Below are 16,641 nucleotides of genomic sequence, written 5' to 3'. Positions count from 1 at the left end.
TCATGAACAATGGAAATACTGAAATGGGATTTTTATGAGGAAGGTGATGTCCCCTTAATATTTGTTGATGCGAGTATAGAAATTATTACAGATTTTCTTTTGGCTCTGCTCACTATTTGGGAGTGAAAGTGGAGTGAAAGGCAATGTATTCCATTCTGCCAAAGAATGTAGTAATGGGTGGAAAGTGTGTGGACTTTGAAATCAAATCTCATCTCTTCTGCTTACTAGTCATGCAGCTTTGGGCAAGTGATCTGCCCTCGCTGAATTTCCTTATCTTTAGAATGGAGACAATAATAGTCTTCACGGGATTGTTGTGATTTAGTGAGAATTAAGTATCGGAAAAGACTGCAGCACAATGCCTGTCACACAGTAAACTCAACAAATATTTGTTTCCATCATCTTGTCATCTTACCTTGTTTCCATTTTTCCATAGCTTCTAATCTTATGTTTTTATAATCTTATTGAAATATGAACTCCAAAGTTGATAACTTGGGTAAAATAGTAAGTGTACAATTTAATATGGAATGGTTAAATCAAATTTATGTCAGTTAACACCATTATAATGCTTTAAAAATTGTTGAAATATATTAAATTGAGATTTATTATTATCTTCCAGTTAATTATCCTTTTGTCTGTCATAGTCTCCATTTATATTTTTCCTCTTTGATTTTTGTCCTAGTTGACTTTTTGATCGAATTGAAGAACAGAAGTGGTAGTAAAATACTCTTCACTATCCATGTTGTGTCTCTGTATTTTATTCTTTGCCAAATAGATTTTAAAAAACTGATAAAAGTGATACCTCAGAAGCATAGCCATCCAAGTCTTCTTAAAGAAAAGAATATCTGAACTTAATTCTTAAGAATATCTTTCTTAGTGCCCAGAGAAATTAAGAGGACCTTTTCATTTACTTGCTAATTGAGAATAGAAATGTACCAGAGAAGGCTTATTAATGATGTTTGCATATATTTTGCACGCAAAATGTGCAGTTCAGGCATTGTGGTCAAGTCCTAGGAAACTTTGTAGCATCCTAGTGAGGTTACATATAGACTGCTAAAATCTACTGATGTTAAGCAAGATTCCAAGATACTTGTCATAAAAGTAGATGAGTTGGGGAGACTGATTAGGTCAGTACAGACCATTACTGGAAAAATAACAAAAGTAAAATTTTTGTTAAACATGAGAATATGAGAAAGATTGCATATATTGATTTCCATTATGATGGATTGTATACAATATATCCAATTGTATCCTGTGTCTTTTGACAAAAGTAGGTTATACTAGATCAGTGGATGCAATATTCTTTTTTTTTCTTTTATTAACTTTATTAACTGAATGTTGCCAGTGAATTTAAAATGTTATTTTTTCTGAACAACTAAATACAGAGCTCAATACCTTTAATTGTTCTTCGAATTAACTGCATTTGATCCAGTACTTTAAATTTTACAAACTGCTTCATAACACTCTACTCAGGTTATTTCTGTTTCATTAGTATGTCATTTATTGCACAAAGCTTAATATTATGCTTTATTTATTTATCACACATTCCTCTGATAAAAATAGACAAATAATTTCTAGAGGGAATGGTAAGGTAAGAAAGTTTTATCTAATATTGATGACTGTTTTTCCAGGAAACCACTAGCATCTAATGCTATTACAGCTAGAATAAAAAAACAAATTTAGTGGACCCCAATAAATGCACCTTTGGGTCATGCCAGTCTTATTATTATGCACATTTTACACTGAATTTAACCATTCACTAGGAAACCAAAATGGAAACTTTTGAGTACAAGCAATTTTTTAGCTTTTCCTTATTACTAACTCATCGTTATTGTTATTAGAATAGTAATATTAGTACACCTTTTCAAATATGCCAATTTAAAAAATTTGTAAAAAAAGCCTTTTAGTTTTCTCTTTTAAAAATTGGAACACCATCTACCCCCAATTTCCTATATATATGCCTTTTAAAAATATTTTGCCAGTTATTTTCCCCTATCTAGATCTTATTTTCTTTCTTCCTTTTTTTAAATTAACATCTTTATTGGAGTATAATTGCTTTACAATGTTGTGTTAGTTTCTGCTATATAACAGAGTGAATCAGCTATATGTATACATATATCCCCATAGCCCCTCCCTCTTGCGTCTCCCTCCCACCCTCCCTATCCCACCCCTCTAGGTGGTCACAAAACACTGAACTGATCTCCCTGTGCTATGTGACTGCTTCCCACTAGCTATCTATTTTACATTTGGTAGTGTATATATGTCAGTGCTACTCTCTCACTTCATTCCAGCTTACTCTTCCCCCTCCTTGTGTCCTCAAGTCATTCTCTACGTCTGCATCTTTATTCCTGTCCTGTCCTGCCCCTAGGTTCTTCAAAACCAGTTTTTTTTTTTTTTTTAGATTCCAGATATATGTATTAGCATACGGTATTTGTTTTTCTCTTTCTAACTTACTTCACTCTGTATGACAGTCTCCAGGTCCACGCACCTCACTACAAATAACTCAATTCGTTTCTTTTTATGGCTGAGTAATGTTCCATTGTATATATGTGCCACATCTTCTTTATCCATTCGTCTGTCGATGGACACTTAGGTTGCTTCCATGTCCTGGCTATTGTAAATAGAGCTACAATGAACACTGTGGTAATGACTCTTTTTGAATTATGGTTTTCTTAGGGTATATGCCCAGTGGTGGGATTGCTGGGTCATATGGTAGTTCTATTTTTAGTTTTTTAAGGAACCTCCATACTGTTCTCCATAGTGGCTGTATCAAGTTACATTCCACCATCATTGCAAGACGGTTCCCTTTTCTCCACACACCCTCTCCAGCATTTATTGTTTGTAGATTTTTTGATGATGGCCATTCTGACAGGTGTGAGGTGATACCTCATTGTAGGTTTTTTTTTTTTTTTTTTTGCGGTACGCGGGCCTCTCACTGTTGTGGCCTCTCCCATTGCGGAGCACAGGCTCCAGATGCGCAGGCTCAGTGGCCATGGCTCACGGGTCTAACCGCTCCACGGCACATGGGATCTTCCCGGACTGGGGCACGAACCCGTGTCCCCTGCATCGGCAGGCGGACTCTTAACCACTGCGCCACCAGGGAAGCCCCTCATTGTAGTTTTGATTTGCATTTCTCTAATGATTAGTGATGTTGAGCATTCTTTCATGTGTTTGTTGGCGATCTGTATATCTCCTTTGGAGAAATGTCTGTTTAGGTCTTCTGCCCATTTTTGAATTGAGTTGTTTGTTTTTTTGATATTGAGCTGCATGAGCTGCTTGTAAATTTTGGAGATTAATCCTTTGTCAGTTGCTTTGTTTGCAAATATTTTCTCCCATTCTGAGGATTGTCTTTTCGTATTGTTTATGGTTTCCTTTGCTGTGTAAAAGTTTTTAAGTTTCATTAGGTCCCATTTGTTTATTTTTGGTTTGATTTCCATTTCTCTAGGAGGTGGGTCAAAAAGGATCTTGCTCTGATTTATGTAATAGAGTGTTCTGCCTATGTTTTCCTCTAAGAGTGTTATAGTGTCTGGTCTTACATTTAGGTCTTTAATCCATTTTGAGTTTATTTTTGTGTATGGTGTTAGGGAGTGTTCTAATTTCATTCTTTTACATGTAGCTGTCCAGTTTTCCCAGCACCACTTATTGAAGAGGCTGTCTTTTCTCCATTGTATATTCTTGCCTCCTTTATCAAAAATAAGGTGTCCATATGTGCGTGTGTTTATCTCTGGGTTTTCTATCCTGTACCATTGATCTATATTTCTGTTTTTGTGCCAGCACCATACTGTCTTGATTACTTTAGCTTTGTAGTATAGTCTGAAGTCAGGGAACCTGATTCCTCCAGCTCCGTTTTTCATTCTGAAGATTGCTTTGGCTATATGGGGTCTTTTGTGTTTCCATACAAATTGTGAAACTTTTTGTTCTAGTTCTGTTAAAAATACCATTGGTAGTTTGATAGGGATTGCATTGAAACTGTAGATTGCTTTGGGTAGTATAATCATTTTCACAATGTTGATTCTTCCAATCCAAGAACATGGTATATCTCTCCATCTGTTTGTATCATCTTTAATTTCTTTCATCAGTGTCTTATAGTTTTCTGCATACAGGTCTTTTGTCTCCTTAGGTAGGTATATTCCTAGGTATTTTATTCTTTTTGTTGCAGTGGTAGATGGGAGTTTTCCTTAATTTCTCTTTCAGATTTTTCATAGTGTATCGGAATGCAAGAGATTTCTGTACATTAATTTTGTATCATGCTACTTTACCAAATTCTTGATTAGCTCTAGTAGTTTTCTGGTAGCATCTTTAGGAGTCTCTATGTATAGTATCATGTCATCTGCAAACAGTGACAGCATACTTCTTTTCCAATTTGATTCCTTTTATTTCTTTTTCTTCCCTGATTGCTGTGCCTAAAACTTCCAAAACCGTGTTGAATAATAGTGGTGAGAGTGGGTAACCTTGTCTTGTTCCTGATCTTAGAGGAAATGGTTTCGGTTTTTCGCCATTGAGAACCATGTTGGCTGTGGGTTTGTCATATATGGCCTTTATTATGTTGAGGTAGGTTCCCTCTATGCCCATTTTCTGGAGAGTTTTTATAATAAATGGGTGTCGAATTTTGTCAAAAGCTTTTTCTGCATTTATTGAGATTATCATGTGGTTTTTATGCTTCAGTTTGTTAATACGGTGTATCACATTGATTGATTTGTGTATATTGAAGAATCCTTGTGTTCCTGGCGTGAACCCCACTTGATCATGGTGTATGATCCTTTTAATGTGCTGTTGGGTTCTGTTTGCTAGTATTTTGTTGAGGATATTTGCATCTATGTTCATCAGTGATATTGGCCTGTAGTTTTCCATCTTGTTTAATGTGTCATTTAAAGCTTGTGTTTCCTTATTGATTTTCATTTTGGATGATATGTCCATTGGTGAAAATGGGGTATTAAAGTCCCATGTTATTTCTGTGTTACTGTCGATTTCCACTTTTATGGTTTTTGGCATTTGTCTTATGTATTGAGGTGCTCCTCTGTTGGGTGTATAAATATTTACAATTGTTATATCTTCTTCTTGGATCGATCCCTTGATCATTATGTAGTGTCCTTTTTTGTCTCTTATAATAGTCTTTATTTTAAAGTCTACTTTGTCTGATATGAGTAGTGCTACTCCAGCTTTCTTTTGATCTCCATTTGCATGGAGTATCTTTTTCCATCCCCTCACTTTCAGTCTGTATGTGTCCCTAGGTCTAAAGTGGGTCTTTTGTAGACAGCATATATATGGGTCTTGTTTTTGTATCCATTCAGCCAGTCTGTGTATTTTGGTTGGAGCATTTAATCCATTTACATTTAAGGTAATTATTGATATGTATGTTCCTGTTACCATTTTCTTGATTGTTTTGGGTTTGTTTTTGTAGGTCTTTTCCTTCTGTTGTGTTTCCTCCCTAGAGAAGTTCCTTTAGCATTTATTATAAAGTTGGTTTGGCGGTGCTAAATTCTCTTAACTTTTGCTTGTCTGTAAAGGTTTTAATTTCTCCGTCAAATCTGAATGAGAACCTTGCTGGGTAGAGTAATCTTGTTTGTAGGATTTTCCCTTTCATCACTTTAAATATGTCCTGCCACTCCCTTCTGGCTTGCAGAGTTTCTGCTGAAAGATCAGCTGATAACCTTATGGGGATTCCCTTGTATATTATTTGTTGCTTTTCCCTTGCCGCTTTCAATATTTTTTCTTTGTATTGAATTTTTGATAGTGTAATTAATATGTGTCTTGGAGGGTTTCTCCTTGGATTTATCCTGTATGGGACTCTCTGTGCTTCCTGGACTTGATTGACTATTTCCTTTCCCATGTTAGGGAAGTTTTCAACTATAATCTCTTCAAATATATCCTCAGTCCCTTTATTTTGCTCTTCTTCTTCTGGGACCCCTATAATTCAAATGTCGGTGCCTTTAATGTTGTCCCAGAGGCTGTCCTCATTTCTTTTCATTCTCTTTTCTTTATTCTGCTCTGCGGTAGTTATTTCCACTATTTTATCTTCCAGGTCACTTTTCTGTTCTCCTGCCTCAGTTATTCTGCTATTGATTCCTTGTAGAGAATTTTTAATTTCATTTATTTTTTTGTTCATCATTGTTTGTCAGCTCTCTAGTTCTTCTAGGTCCTTTTAAACGTTTCTTGTATTTTCTCCATTCTATTTCCAAGATTTTGGATCATCTTTACTATCATTACTCTGAATTCGTTTTCAGGTAGACTGCTTATTTCCTCTTCAGTCATTTGCTCTGGTGGGTTTTTACCTTGCTCCTGCATCTGCTTCTCATTTCTTTGTCTTCTCATTTTGTTTAACTTACCGTGTTTGGGGTCTCCTTTTCACAGGCTGCAGGTTCGTAGTTCCTGTTGTTTTTGTCATCTGCCCCCGTTGGCTAAGGTTGTTTCAGTGGTTTGTGTAGGCTTCCTGGTGGAGGGGACTGGTGCCTGTGTTCCTGTGGGTTGGGCTGGATCTTATCTTACTGGTGGGCAGGGCCGTGTCCAATGGTGTTTTTTGGGGTGTCTGTGACCTTATTATGATTTTAGGCAGCCTCTCTGCTAATGGGTGGGCTTGTGTTCCTGTCTTGCTAGTTGTTTGGCATGGGGCGTCCAGCTCTGGAGCTTGCTGGCTTTGGGTGGAGCTGGGTCTTAGCTTTGAGACAGGGATGTCTGGGAGAGCTCTCACTGGTTGATATTATGTGGGGCTGAGAGGTCTCTGGTGGGCCAGTGTCCTGAATTCTGTTCTCCCACCTCAGAGGCTCAGGCCTGATCCCTGGCTGGAACACCAGTACCCTGTCAGCCACATGGTAATCATTCTTTCCAGTGGTGGACCAACAGTGAGACAGGGAGAGTGGTTTGTCCAAGCTAAAATCCAGCTGGAGGAGGTCATGGAGAGGACATAACGGCTGGTTGAACAGAGAGGTGGACGCAGGCAATTCCGTGACTTGACTATTGGGTTAGTGGAGGTGCCTTCCCCACAGCAACATTCGTTATTTTGACCATTTCTGTGAGCCATCCAAAAGGTTCGAGAAATATAATAACTTGTAGTTTGGCTAATATAATGCACAGATTTGAATTTCAAGCCTTGAAGCTGGTGTGCTTGACTAAGTCAGTGAATTAAATAGTTAGTGGGAAGGTGAGCAATGGAAAACAGGAAAAAAGAGATGGAAAACTTGTCTACACAATACTAATTTTAGCTCTGATAAGAGAAGGGAAGGAGTGGATGGGGCACCTCTGCTGCTTACCTCCTCCTCCATTATAGGAAGAGTGGTTAATATTGGGCAGTGTTTGGAAGCAGAGATAAGAGCAATCAAGACTTAGGTGTAGGCTATAGGTTCAGGTGCAGATGGCTGAGAGTGAAAATGGCAGGCTTGGTGGCTGAAAAGACGTTGGTGAGAGAAGGGCCAGTAGCAGGATGTAATCCCAATGCCTTTCTGTAAGAAGAGAGTCAGGGGCTTTAGAGAATTGATTGGAGAATGTCTAGAACATTAGCCTCTGTATCTCTTTGATGTTCTGTTCTCTGATTTTTGCATTTAAGTGGACATTTAAATTTTTCAGTTATACCTTACTACTTTTAAAGGAGAAATTACATACCCTAGTGCTGTTCTTCAATTTAAGAGTTTGCTATGGTCTCTGGATGGTTCCATTTAGAATTTCAAGGGCCTATTTTATGTTAGTTATTTGCCGTAAATATTGAGCAGCAATAATGAGTGCATGCATTTAACTTAATTATCTGAGTTGATTAAATTATCAATATAAAACAAAACACACCATTAAATTCTTTCAAATTCCAGTTCACATAGTGTCAGGGTAATGCAGAATTACTAAAAGCAAAGGTTCATGTCACACAAAATGGGTTTGACTTCAAACTCCACTACTTACTAGCTGTGTGACCTGGGACATGTTACTTAACTTCTTTGTGCCTCAGTTTCATAACCTGTAAAACAGGTATGATAATAATATGTATCTTGGAAATAATGTATGAGATAATGCCTGTAATGTGCTTATTTTATTAGTGCAATGCTGGAGATATACCAAGTGCTCAATAAATGTTATTTATTATTGTATTATACTAAACCCCATGTGACTTACATATATGAGCCTATAGCTACCTAGCTCAACCCTTATGTAACATGTTTGTTGCTGTTGAGTTCCTGTCTCTGCAGTGCAGTTTTTTGAGTTTTATTTCTAATAATATAAGGGCAGAATACCTGGTATCATATAGTCTTACAATGCCAAATATTTACAATTTGGCAAATTGAAAGTAATTCAGAAAGTCTTTATGGTCCAACACCTGTGGCTAGCAGATTTGTTATGATTAGTTTTGTAGAGCATTGGTGGCGAGATTTGTTAACTTGGCGATTCCTCAAGACATGGAAGAAAAGGAAGAAGAAAAGCCAAAAGTAAATTACTCTGGCATCAAGCTAACAATTATATAACAAAATTTGTTGAATTTGCTTGGTCCCGTAGTCATTAGATTGCTGCAGAAGAGGTAACCCACAGAACATTCTGAATAATTTATGTCAGGAAAAAAAAGTAACACTTATGAGCAGAAACTCAGAGATTTAAGAGAGCATCAAAGATCTCTGTGATCCTCAAATCCTCAGTTGCTTTAATTTCAACTACTATTCTAGATTGGGATGATGATATTGAAGATAAGCTTGGTGTAGGTTGCTAAAGATGCTCTAAGGTAGTATTATCTGATTAGTAGCGTGGTTAAAGAATGTATAGCAATTTTAAGTGAATGGTTTAAAAACATTTTCACCAATACAGTAATTTATTTAAATTTCATTTAGTGAAAAATTTTTCTTATGGTAATACCAGCCTGTTATAAATGAAAAGTTATGCTTTTTGAAACGTCATACTCTAATGGTCTAGAGCAGTGAAAGATTATCTATTTAAATTTTTTTTTTTTTTTTTTTTTTTTTTTTACCCATTGGTTACTGGTTCCTGACTGGGCCAAGGAAGAATTTCAGGGAGGAGGGTAAAGAATGGCCGAGCAGCCCTGATACAGGGCTTACCTGTTCCTTCAATGTTAGACAAACATAATAATGGGAAAGGATTTATTTCAGACCATTTTCCACTCACATATGTTTCTAGAACTGGGTTTCATGCCTTCTTTTTTGAGAGGTATTAAAATTTCTTTTTCATTTTGATGATCTTTAAAATCTATTTAAGCATGATCAGGGTACTCTATTGGATCAGACACCAAATAGTGGTAAGGGAAGAAAATTTTAGCAGTTTCTTTATGTTTCTTTTTTTTAATCTATAAAAGAATGAAGTTGTGCTTCACTAATATTTATTATATATATTTGAAATAGCAAATACATATGACTTACAAATTAGTAGATATATATATATACATGTGTGTCCTCACATTTTTTTTAACTAACAGGAGTGAGTGTATGATTTAAACAATGTGGAAACTACTTATATAAATAACCACTGTATTTGTTTCAAACCCAGTTTGAACTTTATACAATTTCAGTGCTCACCTTTTGGTTTTGTGCTGAGAGAAGGCCATACCATATGCTTTGTTGTGTGATGTAGGTTTTGCTGGGCCTTGAGTAAAGTGTGAGAGTTGAGTCATCACACATGGTAGTAGAGGATTGCCAAACTGTAAGAATATCATATTCTTCTATCAGTTGGATATATTTGAGGGATTTTTGTCTTAATTTTAATAAGATAACAAAGCAACTTGCTATCGTTATTTATAGGAATGTAGTAGTGTGTCTTCAATACCCACTCAGTGAAGACTTAAATAACTGCTGTGATGTTAACCTGATATTCAGGTGAAAAAGGCACTTTAAGGAGATAACAAGTTAGATCTCATGATAACTGGTGTCCAAAGAGTGTTTGTTGGCAAAAGCCTTAGTTAAATGTAAGATCTGATTATCCTGAACAGTAAACAGAGCATGGAAATTATGAATGGCATTTTGTGCAACATACTTTTGTGAACAGATATATTCTATATCATAAAATTATATAGTAGTGTGGATGTCAAAATATAGAAAAAAATGAAGTGTAGAACCAGGCCTGAAGTTAACCTCTTTCTCCTGTTAAATATAACAGCAGTCATTTAATTTCAGCAAAATAACATCATCCTTCAAATGGAATTAATGTTCTTAGAATATTATTAGTTTAGTAGTTTATAATTTTTAGTACTTTATAATTTTGTATTTATTTTTAGTTTTGTAAGAAATATAAGCCTAAGGAGTTTATTTTCATGTATATATTTAAGTATCATTTTACAAATAATTTTATGCTTGGGCCAGGTGAAAGGGTTTTTTTTCTCCAGAAAAGAGTTCTGAACTTTCAGAAACAGTGCATTAGAATATGTGGTTGAATTTCTAAACCTTTGAAAATTCAGTCTGTTTTCTGTCCTGTTTTTTATTTATTATCTACAGATATAATGAATTTTTTTTTAATTTATTTTTTTTTGTGGTACGCGGGCCTCTCACTGTTGTGGCCTCTCCCGTTGCGGAGCCCAGGCTCCGGACGCGCAGGCTCAGCGGCCATGGCTCATGAGCGCAGCCGCTCCGTGGCATGTGGGATCTTCCCGGACCGGGGCATGAACCCGTGCCCCCTGCATTGGCAGGAGGACTCTTCAACCACTGCGCCACCAGGGAAGCCCTATAATGAATTTTTTAATGATATATTGATTATGTTAACCAAAGGTTATAGTGTTGATTGAATTTATAATTTTAAGCTGAAGTGACTACTTCTTTATGAAATTGACATTGTATAGATATTAAGTAATCATTTCATTTCAAGGAACGAAATTAACCTTCAACCAAAAACATGACCTAAAGGAATATTTTTATTTTTATATTGAGATTTATAGGTCAGTTCATTCTTGTTTAATAGTGGCTTATAACAGAAAAGATACGATTGATAATAACAATATAAATCATTTTAAGTTATTAAAATGCGAAGATATATTTTCCATTTTAAGAGGAATAACTTTCACCATTCTGTGAGTATGAATCAGTAACAGCTGAAGATCTGATCTTTGAATGTGGCAGTGTTGGAACCCTTTCAAAATAGAAACCTAGCCAATTTTCAAGAAAAATCACAGTGTTTCAGTTCTGAACTTTAATGTATTTGGACCATATGCAGCAGAACATTTTCTTCTTGCTATCTCTTGCCAAACTAATTACATATGCCACATTAATTTTTCCCTTATGTTTGGGAAGCTCAAGTATATTGTAGAATAAAGAATTGCCTGATTCATGTTCACCAGTTTTAATGGAAAGATCAAGATGAGAAGCATTTAATTAAAGAGAGACTTTGTAATTTTCTCTCAAAGAAAATAAAAGCAAAAATGAAAATGTTTCATTCACTCAATGAATGTTCATTGAATACCTACTATATGCCAAGCTGTATTACTAAGCCTGAGTGATACAGTGGTGAACAGGACAGATAAAAGCCCCTGCCCTCAGAGAGATGCTCATATTCTAATGGGAGAGGGTAGTGGGAGAAGATGGGGATTTCAGATTCGTAAATGACCTATAGGAAAGAAAACTTGAAGTGAAAATAGAGTACCTTAGCTGAGATTTGAATGATATGAAGATTTGGGAGGAGAGAAGTCTAAATTTGGTCAGTAGCCCCTGAATTGGGAAAGGCTTGGCATATTCCTGGAACAGTATGGAAGTAACATCGTGAACATGGATGCTAGGGGCTGAAGTTAGAGAGACAGACAGAGACCACATTGAGCCTTTTAGACCATGTAAGGAATTTCTGTTTTCCTCTAATTATAATGGGGAGTTCTTGAACGGTTTTAAGTGAGAAAGTTTAGTGATTTGACTTGTTTAAGGAAGGTCACTCTGGTGGCTATAAGGGGAATGAACCATGGGAGGGTGAGAGTGGAAGTGGGAAGCCAGGTGGGAGCTAATCCAGCACCTAGTCCAGCATCATCTAGAGATGATGGTGGCTGGTGTCAGGGAGATGGAGTGGAGCCAGTGAAGAATGACTGCATTGGAGATGTGTTCCTGTGGTACAGTGATTACACTTGCTGATGAATTGCATGTTTTCATACTTAAGCATTTGAGATTCTGAAAAGTAGTTTCTTTGGAATATCATAGTTTAACTCAGTAAGTCTTGAGAGTTTCAAATATTATTAAAATTGAAAAAAATGTTTTGGGAGGACAGTGTAGCTCCTTCATCTTAGCTTCCTTTTGCTATATGGCATAAAGTATACTCTGTTGGGAAAAAAAATTAAGTAAGTTAATTTCAAGTTCTGCGGATAAGTTCGTGACAGATTGTTCTAATTTCTCGACTTTAAAACTTATACTACATAAAGATATGAAAAAAATAATTAAAGCTCTTTTAAATATGTCCTCAATAATTATTTTGAGTTAATTTTAATAAAGAAAGAATGAAGATAATTACCATATTATATAAATAGAATATATTTGTTTTTACCTTTCTGGTTTTATTTAAATAGTACACTATATTTACTGAAAATTTTTTTTCCTAGTCACATTGTTCTGATGCTTGCAGATGATATGGCATGCAACCCTAGAAATCCTAAACCAGCTACAGTGTTTAGTCACAAGAATATGGAATTAAATGTGTATGGAGATGATGTGGAAGTGGATTATAGAAGTTATGAGGTAAATTATTTAGTTTAGCAACAGTTTTGAAATATTTTCACTTTTAAGCTTTAAAATAGTGGTAGAATAAAATAATCTTATTCTTTTTCTTTAAACTTTGTACATGATTGTCACTGAAACCTTGCTATAATTCTGTTTCTGGAGTTCATATTAAGGAAACAATATATGAATAAAACTATCACAGCATGAATATTTCATATGTGTATCTAGAATAGAACAACTTTATCTTGGCTTCTATATTAGAGTATTTTATTGATGTTTAATGTATCAACATTCTTTTATAGTAAGTATATTCTTTGTTTTTCATATTTGATCTAAAATTTCAAGTTTTATATTTTTAGTAAGTATAGTGTGAAAATACTAAAGTGACTAACCCTACTTAGAGGTAATCACTTTTAATATGCTTCCAGTGTTTTTAGCATGTATGATTAAAAATAAAAATGTAAATTTGGAAAAATGGCATTATACTATATTTTCTCCCTTTGAAACTTCATTTTAAATTTAATAAATTGTATGTTTAAAATTTGAAGTCTTCCTTGATGAAGTCTTCCTCAATAATCCTTCCCCTTTTACCAAGTTTACCAAAAGTAAGACACAATTTCCCATGTTCCCAGACCTGTTTTGAAGCAATTTAAAAAGAATATCTTTTCCCAGGCTGTAAGCTGCTTGAGAACATGGCCTGTATCTTATGTATCTTACACCTAGAGAGTTCCTGTAACCTTCTGAAGGCACTCAAAAATGTTTGTTCAACAGTTAAATGTTTATGAATGCTGGACTTTTAATTGTTTATTTAGTCATTATAAAATGTAGACCAAATACTTCCCTTCCTTATTAGCTAACAAGAAGTCCTGTTAAAGAAAAACACTTAGCATTTTGCTGTCTTCTGGGAAAAATGTAAACCAAATAGTTTACACACACACACACACACACACACACACACACACACACACACACACACACACACTTACATACTCATGATCTAGGGAAAAGTCGAACAAGAAAGCTGGATTGATTTTCTGCTTTTTAAATTTAGATCTGTATAGTATAACTTCAAATTAGCATTATACTCCCAAGACCTTAAATATCTTTCAAAGAATCCCAGATGTCCAGAAATTCCTGGTTGGGAAATCTGGTTTACAGTGTTATGAATTTTTTACATGTTAAAGATACCCCTAATGAAATTTAAGTAACAAAATGCATTAAAAAATCAAAGATGCATAATTTGGGAATTATTTATGGATCTATACTTATGGTTTTATTTTTATAATTTATTATGGACCTGTTTTTCACTGTTAATCTAGAATTGACTAAGTAGTTGCACATATTAATTGCAATAGTTATAATGTTGTTGAATTTATTTATGTTTTTATATTTTGTTTCTTCCCAAAGAATTGCCTGTGAAGACAGACTGATAATCTTTAAGTTTTTGGCAATATTTTGTATAGTATTTGAATTTTTAAATGTATAATTAACCTATTTTTCCCCAAGGTAGTTTTTATTTGTTAGTTTTTAGTATTTTTTAAAAAATGGAAACAAAGTTAGTTTGAGGTATACATTTAAATAAATATATTTTAATTGAGTTATATTTCTCTTTAGGTTTTATTTTCAGTTTAGAGGTAATGCTGAGTAATACATAGAGAAAGAAGAAGGAATATTTTTGAAAGTAAAAAACAATTATCAGGTTTCCCTCAATTCTATTTCATCTGATTTTTCACTTATTTTTCAGGTAACCGTGGAAAATTTTTTACGGGTATTAACTGGGAGGATTCCATCTAGTACGCCTCGGTCAAAACGTCTTCTTTCTGATGATAGGAGTAATATTCTTATTTATATGACAGGTAATTTCATAATTTAGATATTTAATGATAGCATATGTTGCAACTCTTTTCAAAAAGGAATTTGTGTGGAAAGAAATTTGAACATCTTAAATTATTTTGGTTCAAGTAGTTTGATAGTTTGTTATGAAGTTCTCTTTTCTCATAATGTATAACAACTTGAAATGGTATTTTAGAACAGTGTATTACTCATCAACTGATGATAAAATAGGTGCAGAATGATTCTTAGATGTCATACAGCAAGACAGTGACCCCTAATTAGTGGTCTTCTTTTATCATGTTGCATTTATTTACAGCTTTTAAAATACAATCAATTTATAAACTTTCTAAATTAACCCAGCAAGTTAATGAAGTCAGAAAAATTTTCATTTTAGTTTATCTGACATTTACAAGAAATTTTAAAGTTTTTGTGGCAAATAGGATGAAGTACAGTCTTGTAGCTTGGCTTTATTTGATGTACTAAACAAAAGGTTTTACATTTTTTTCTGAGTCTGTAGATCCTCTTTCAGGATAACTCCAGGTATGGGAGAAATTCCAGTATCTAAGAAAGAATTGGCAAACCCTGGCCCATGGAAGGGCTACTGTTTTGGAAGTAAAGTTTTATTAGAGCATAGTTGTAACCATTTGTTTTGTGTATTGTCTGTGGCTGCTTTTACATTACAGTGGTAGAGTCCAGGAGTTGCAACAGAGACCATATGGCTCACAAGTCTAAAACATTTACCACATGGCCCTTTACAGAAAAAGCTTGCCAACCCGTGTAAGAGAACGGGAAGGTTGATAATTATGATAATATGATAATAAAAACGGTAATAGCTAATATTTATTGAGGCTTACTATACATCACGCAGTATTCTTAATCATTGTGTATATTAGTTCATTTCATCCTCAAAACAATCTAAAGATTTAGGTGCCGATTTTCAGGGCTGTCATATATGGTTGTGTGGGTTGTGCACTGCATATAAGTGTCTGGCTCGGGTGGTGAGTGGGAGCTGAGATCTAGTATATGTTTACATTTACTCAGCTGTGTGCCCTGCTATAAAGTTGTGTCTAATGGGAGAGAGAAATATTCCTCTTCCCTTAACCCACCCTAAGGCATAGCCACTAACCACTTTTGAGCTTACAGGACTACTTATATTCAGTGGGAGCACTGAAACACACAGATTTTTCTACTTTGTTACCCAGTGGGAAGTACCTTTTTAAAATCTGCACAAAGGACATATATAGACACGCTAATGATGACCTTACTGATACATTTCTTACTTTACATCTGAGGAAACTGAGGCCTAGAAAGGTTAAGTTACTTGCCTAAAATAACACAGTCATTAAGTAGTAAAGCTAGTGTTTGTGTCCAGGCAGACTGGCTCTATCATGCATTCTAAATGTCATAATCTTCTGGTCAACTCTCATTAGACAGTGGTTGATGATTGTGAAAACATCAAGTTTTAGGTGAGAACTACACTTCCTATTGATATAGCATTTCAAGTATATACTGTGAATAGTGCTAGCTTACCATGGGACTCGCTAGTGTCTTCAACTCCTTTCTCACCAAAAATGTTTGCCTGGTATTTGAGAAATTTTTATCTATGGAAACTCATTTCTGACATAATAATGGAGCCAGTGAAAAAAGTATAAATGTGTTTTTCTAAAACTGAATGATAGAAAATCTTTTAAATATATGTTATATCTACTATTTTGTACATAGTCTATCATTATTCTCTTTAATTGGTATAGCAGAAAATTAAATTTATTTGTTTTTACAGTACTTTTTATTTTAGAGTATAAAATAACAAGTGATATTAAAATATTGCCATGAATGAAGTGAATGTTTATATCTGGATGTGTGCAGTTTGCATTAAAAACAGTGTCTGTTTGATCTTTCTGACTCTTCCTATAAGGACATGGTGGAAACGGTTTCTTGAAATTTCAAGATTCTGAAGAAATTACCAACATAGAACTTGCAGATGCTTTTGAACAAATGTGGCAAAAAAGACGGTAATTGACAAATGACTACTTTTCATAAGATAGATTAGTACCTAATTTTTCCATGGTTAGTAGATTTATAAATCTTATGAGATCTAAACTTATTTTAATAAGTCATTTCTTCTACTCTAGATTTATGTTTGTTATTTCTATTGAACTGAACTATTATTTTTTTAGAAATTGTACATTGCAGCAGTAGTTTTATTATATTT

The 16,641-nt window shown here is 34.6% G+C and overlaps 1 protein-coding gene across 1 annotated transcript in view; it reads left to right on the top strand.

The window, feature by feature from the left end:
• Positions 1-16,641, top strand: part of PIGK (phosphatidylinositol glycan anchor biosynthesis class K) — a 137,979-nt gene that overhangs the window by 26,348 nt on the left and 94,990 nt on the right. The window contains exons 4-6 of the mRNA XM_060023857.1: positions 12,479-12,614; positions 14,341-14,452; positions 16,345-16,441. Coding sequence (XP_059879840.1) covers positions 12,479-12,614; positions 14,341-14,452; positions 16,345-16,441 — 345 coding nt within the window. The remainder of the gene's footprint in view (positions 1-12,478; positions 12,615-14,340; positions 14,453-16,344; positions 16,442-16,641) is intronic.

Source organism: Delphinus delphis, chromosome 1 (assembly GCF_949987515.2).
Source record: "Delphinus delphis chromosome 1, mDelDel1.2, whole genome shotgun sequence".
In the NCBI taxonomy this organism is placed as follows: domain Eukaryota; kingdom Metazoa; phylum Chordata; class Mammalia; order Artiodactyla; family Delphinidae; genus Delphinus; species Delphinus delphis.
The sequence above is the reverse complement of the archived record's forward strand: the minus strand, read 5'-3'. Positions and strand labels throughout refer to the sequence as shown.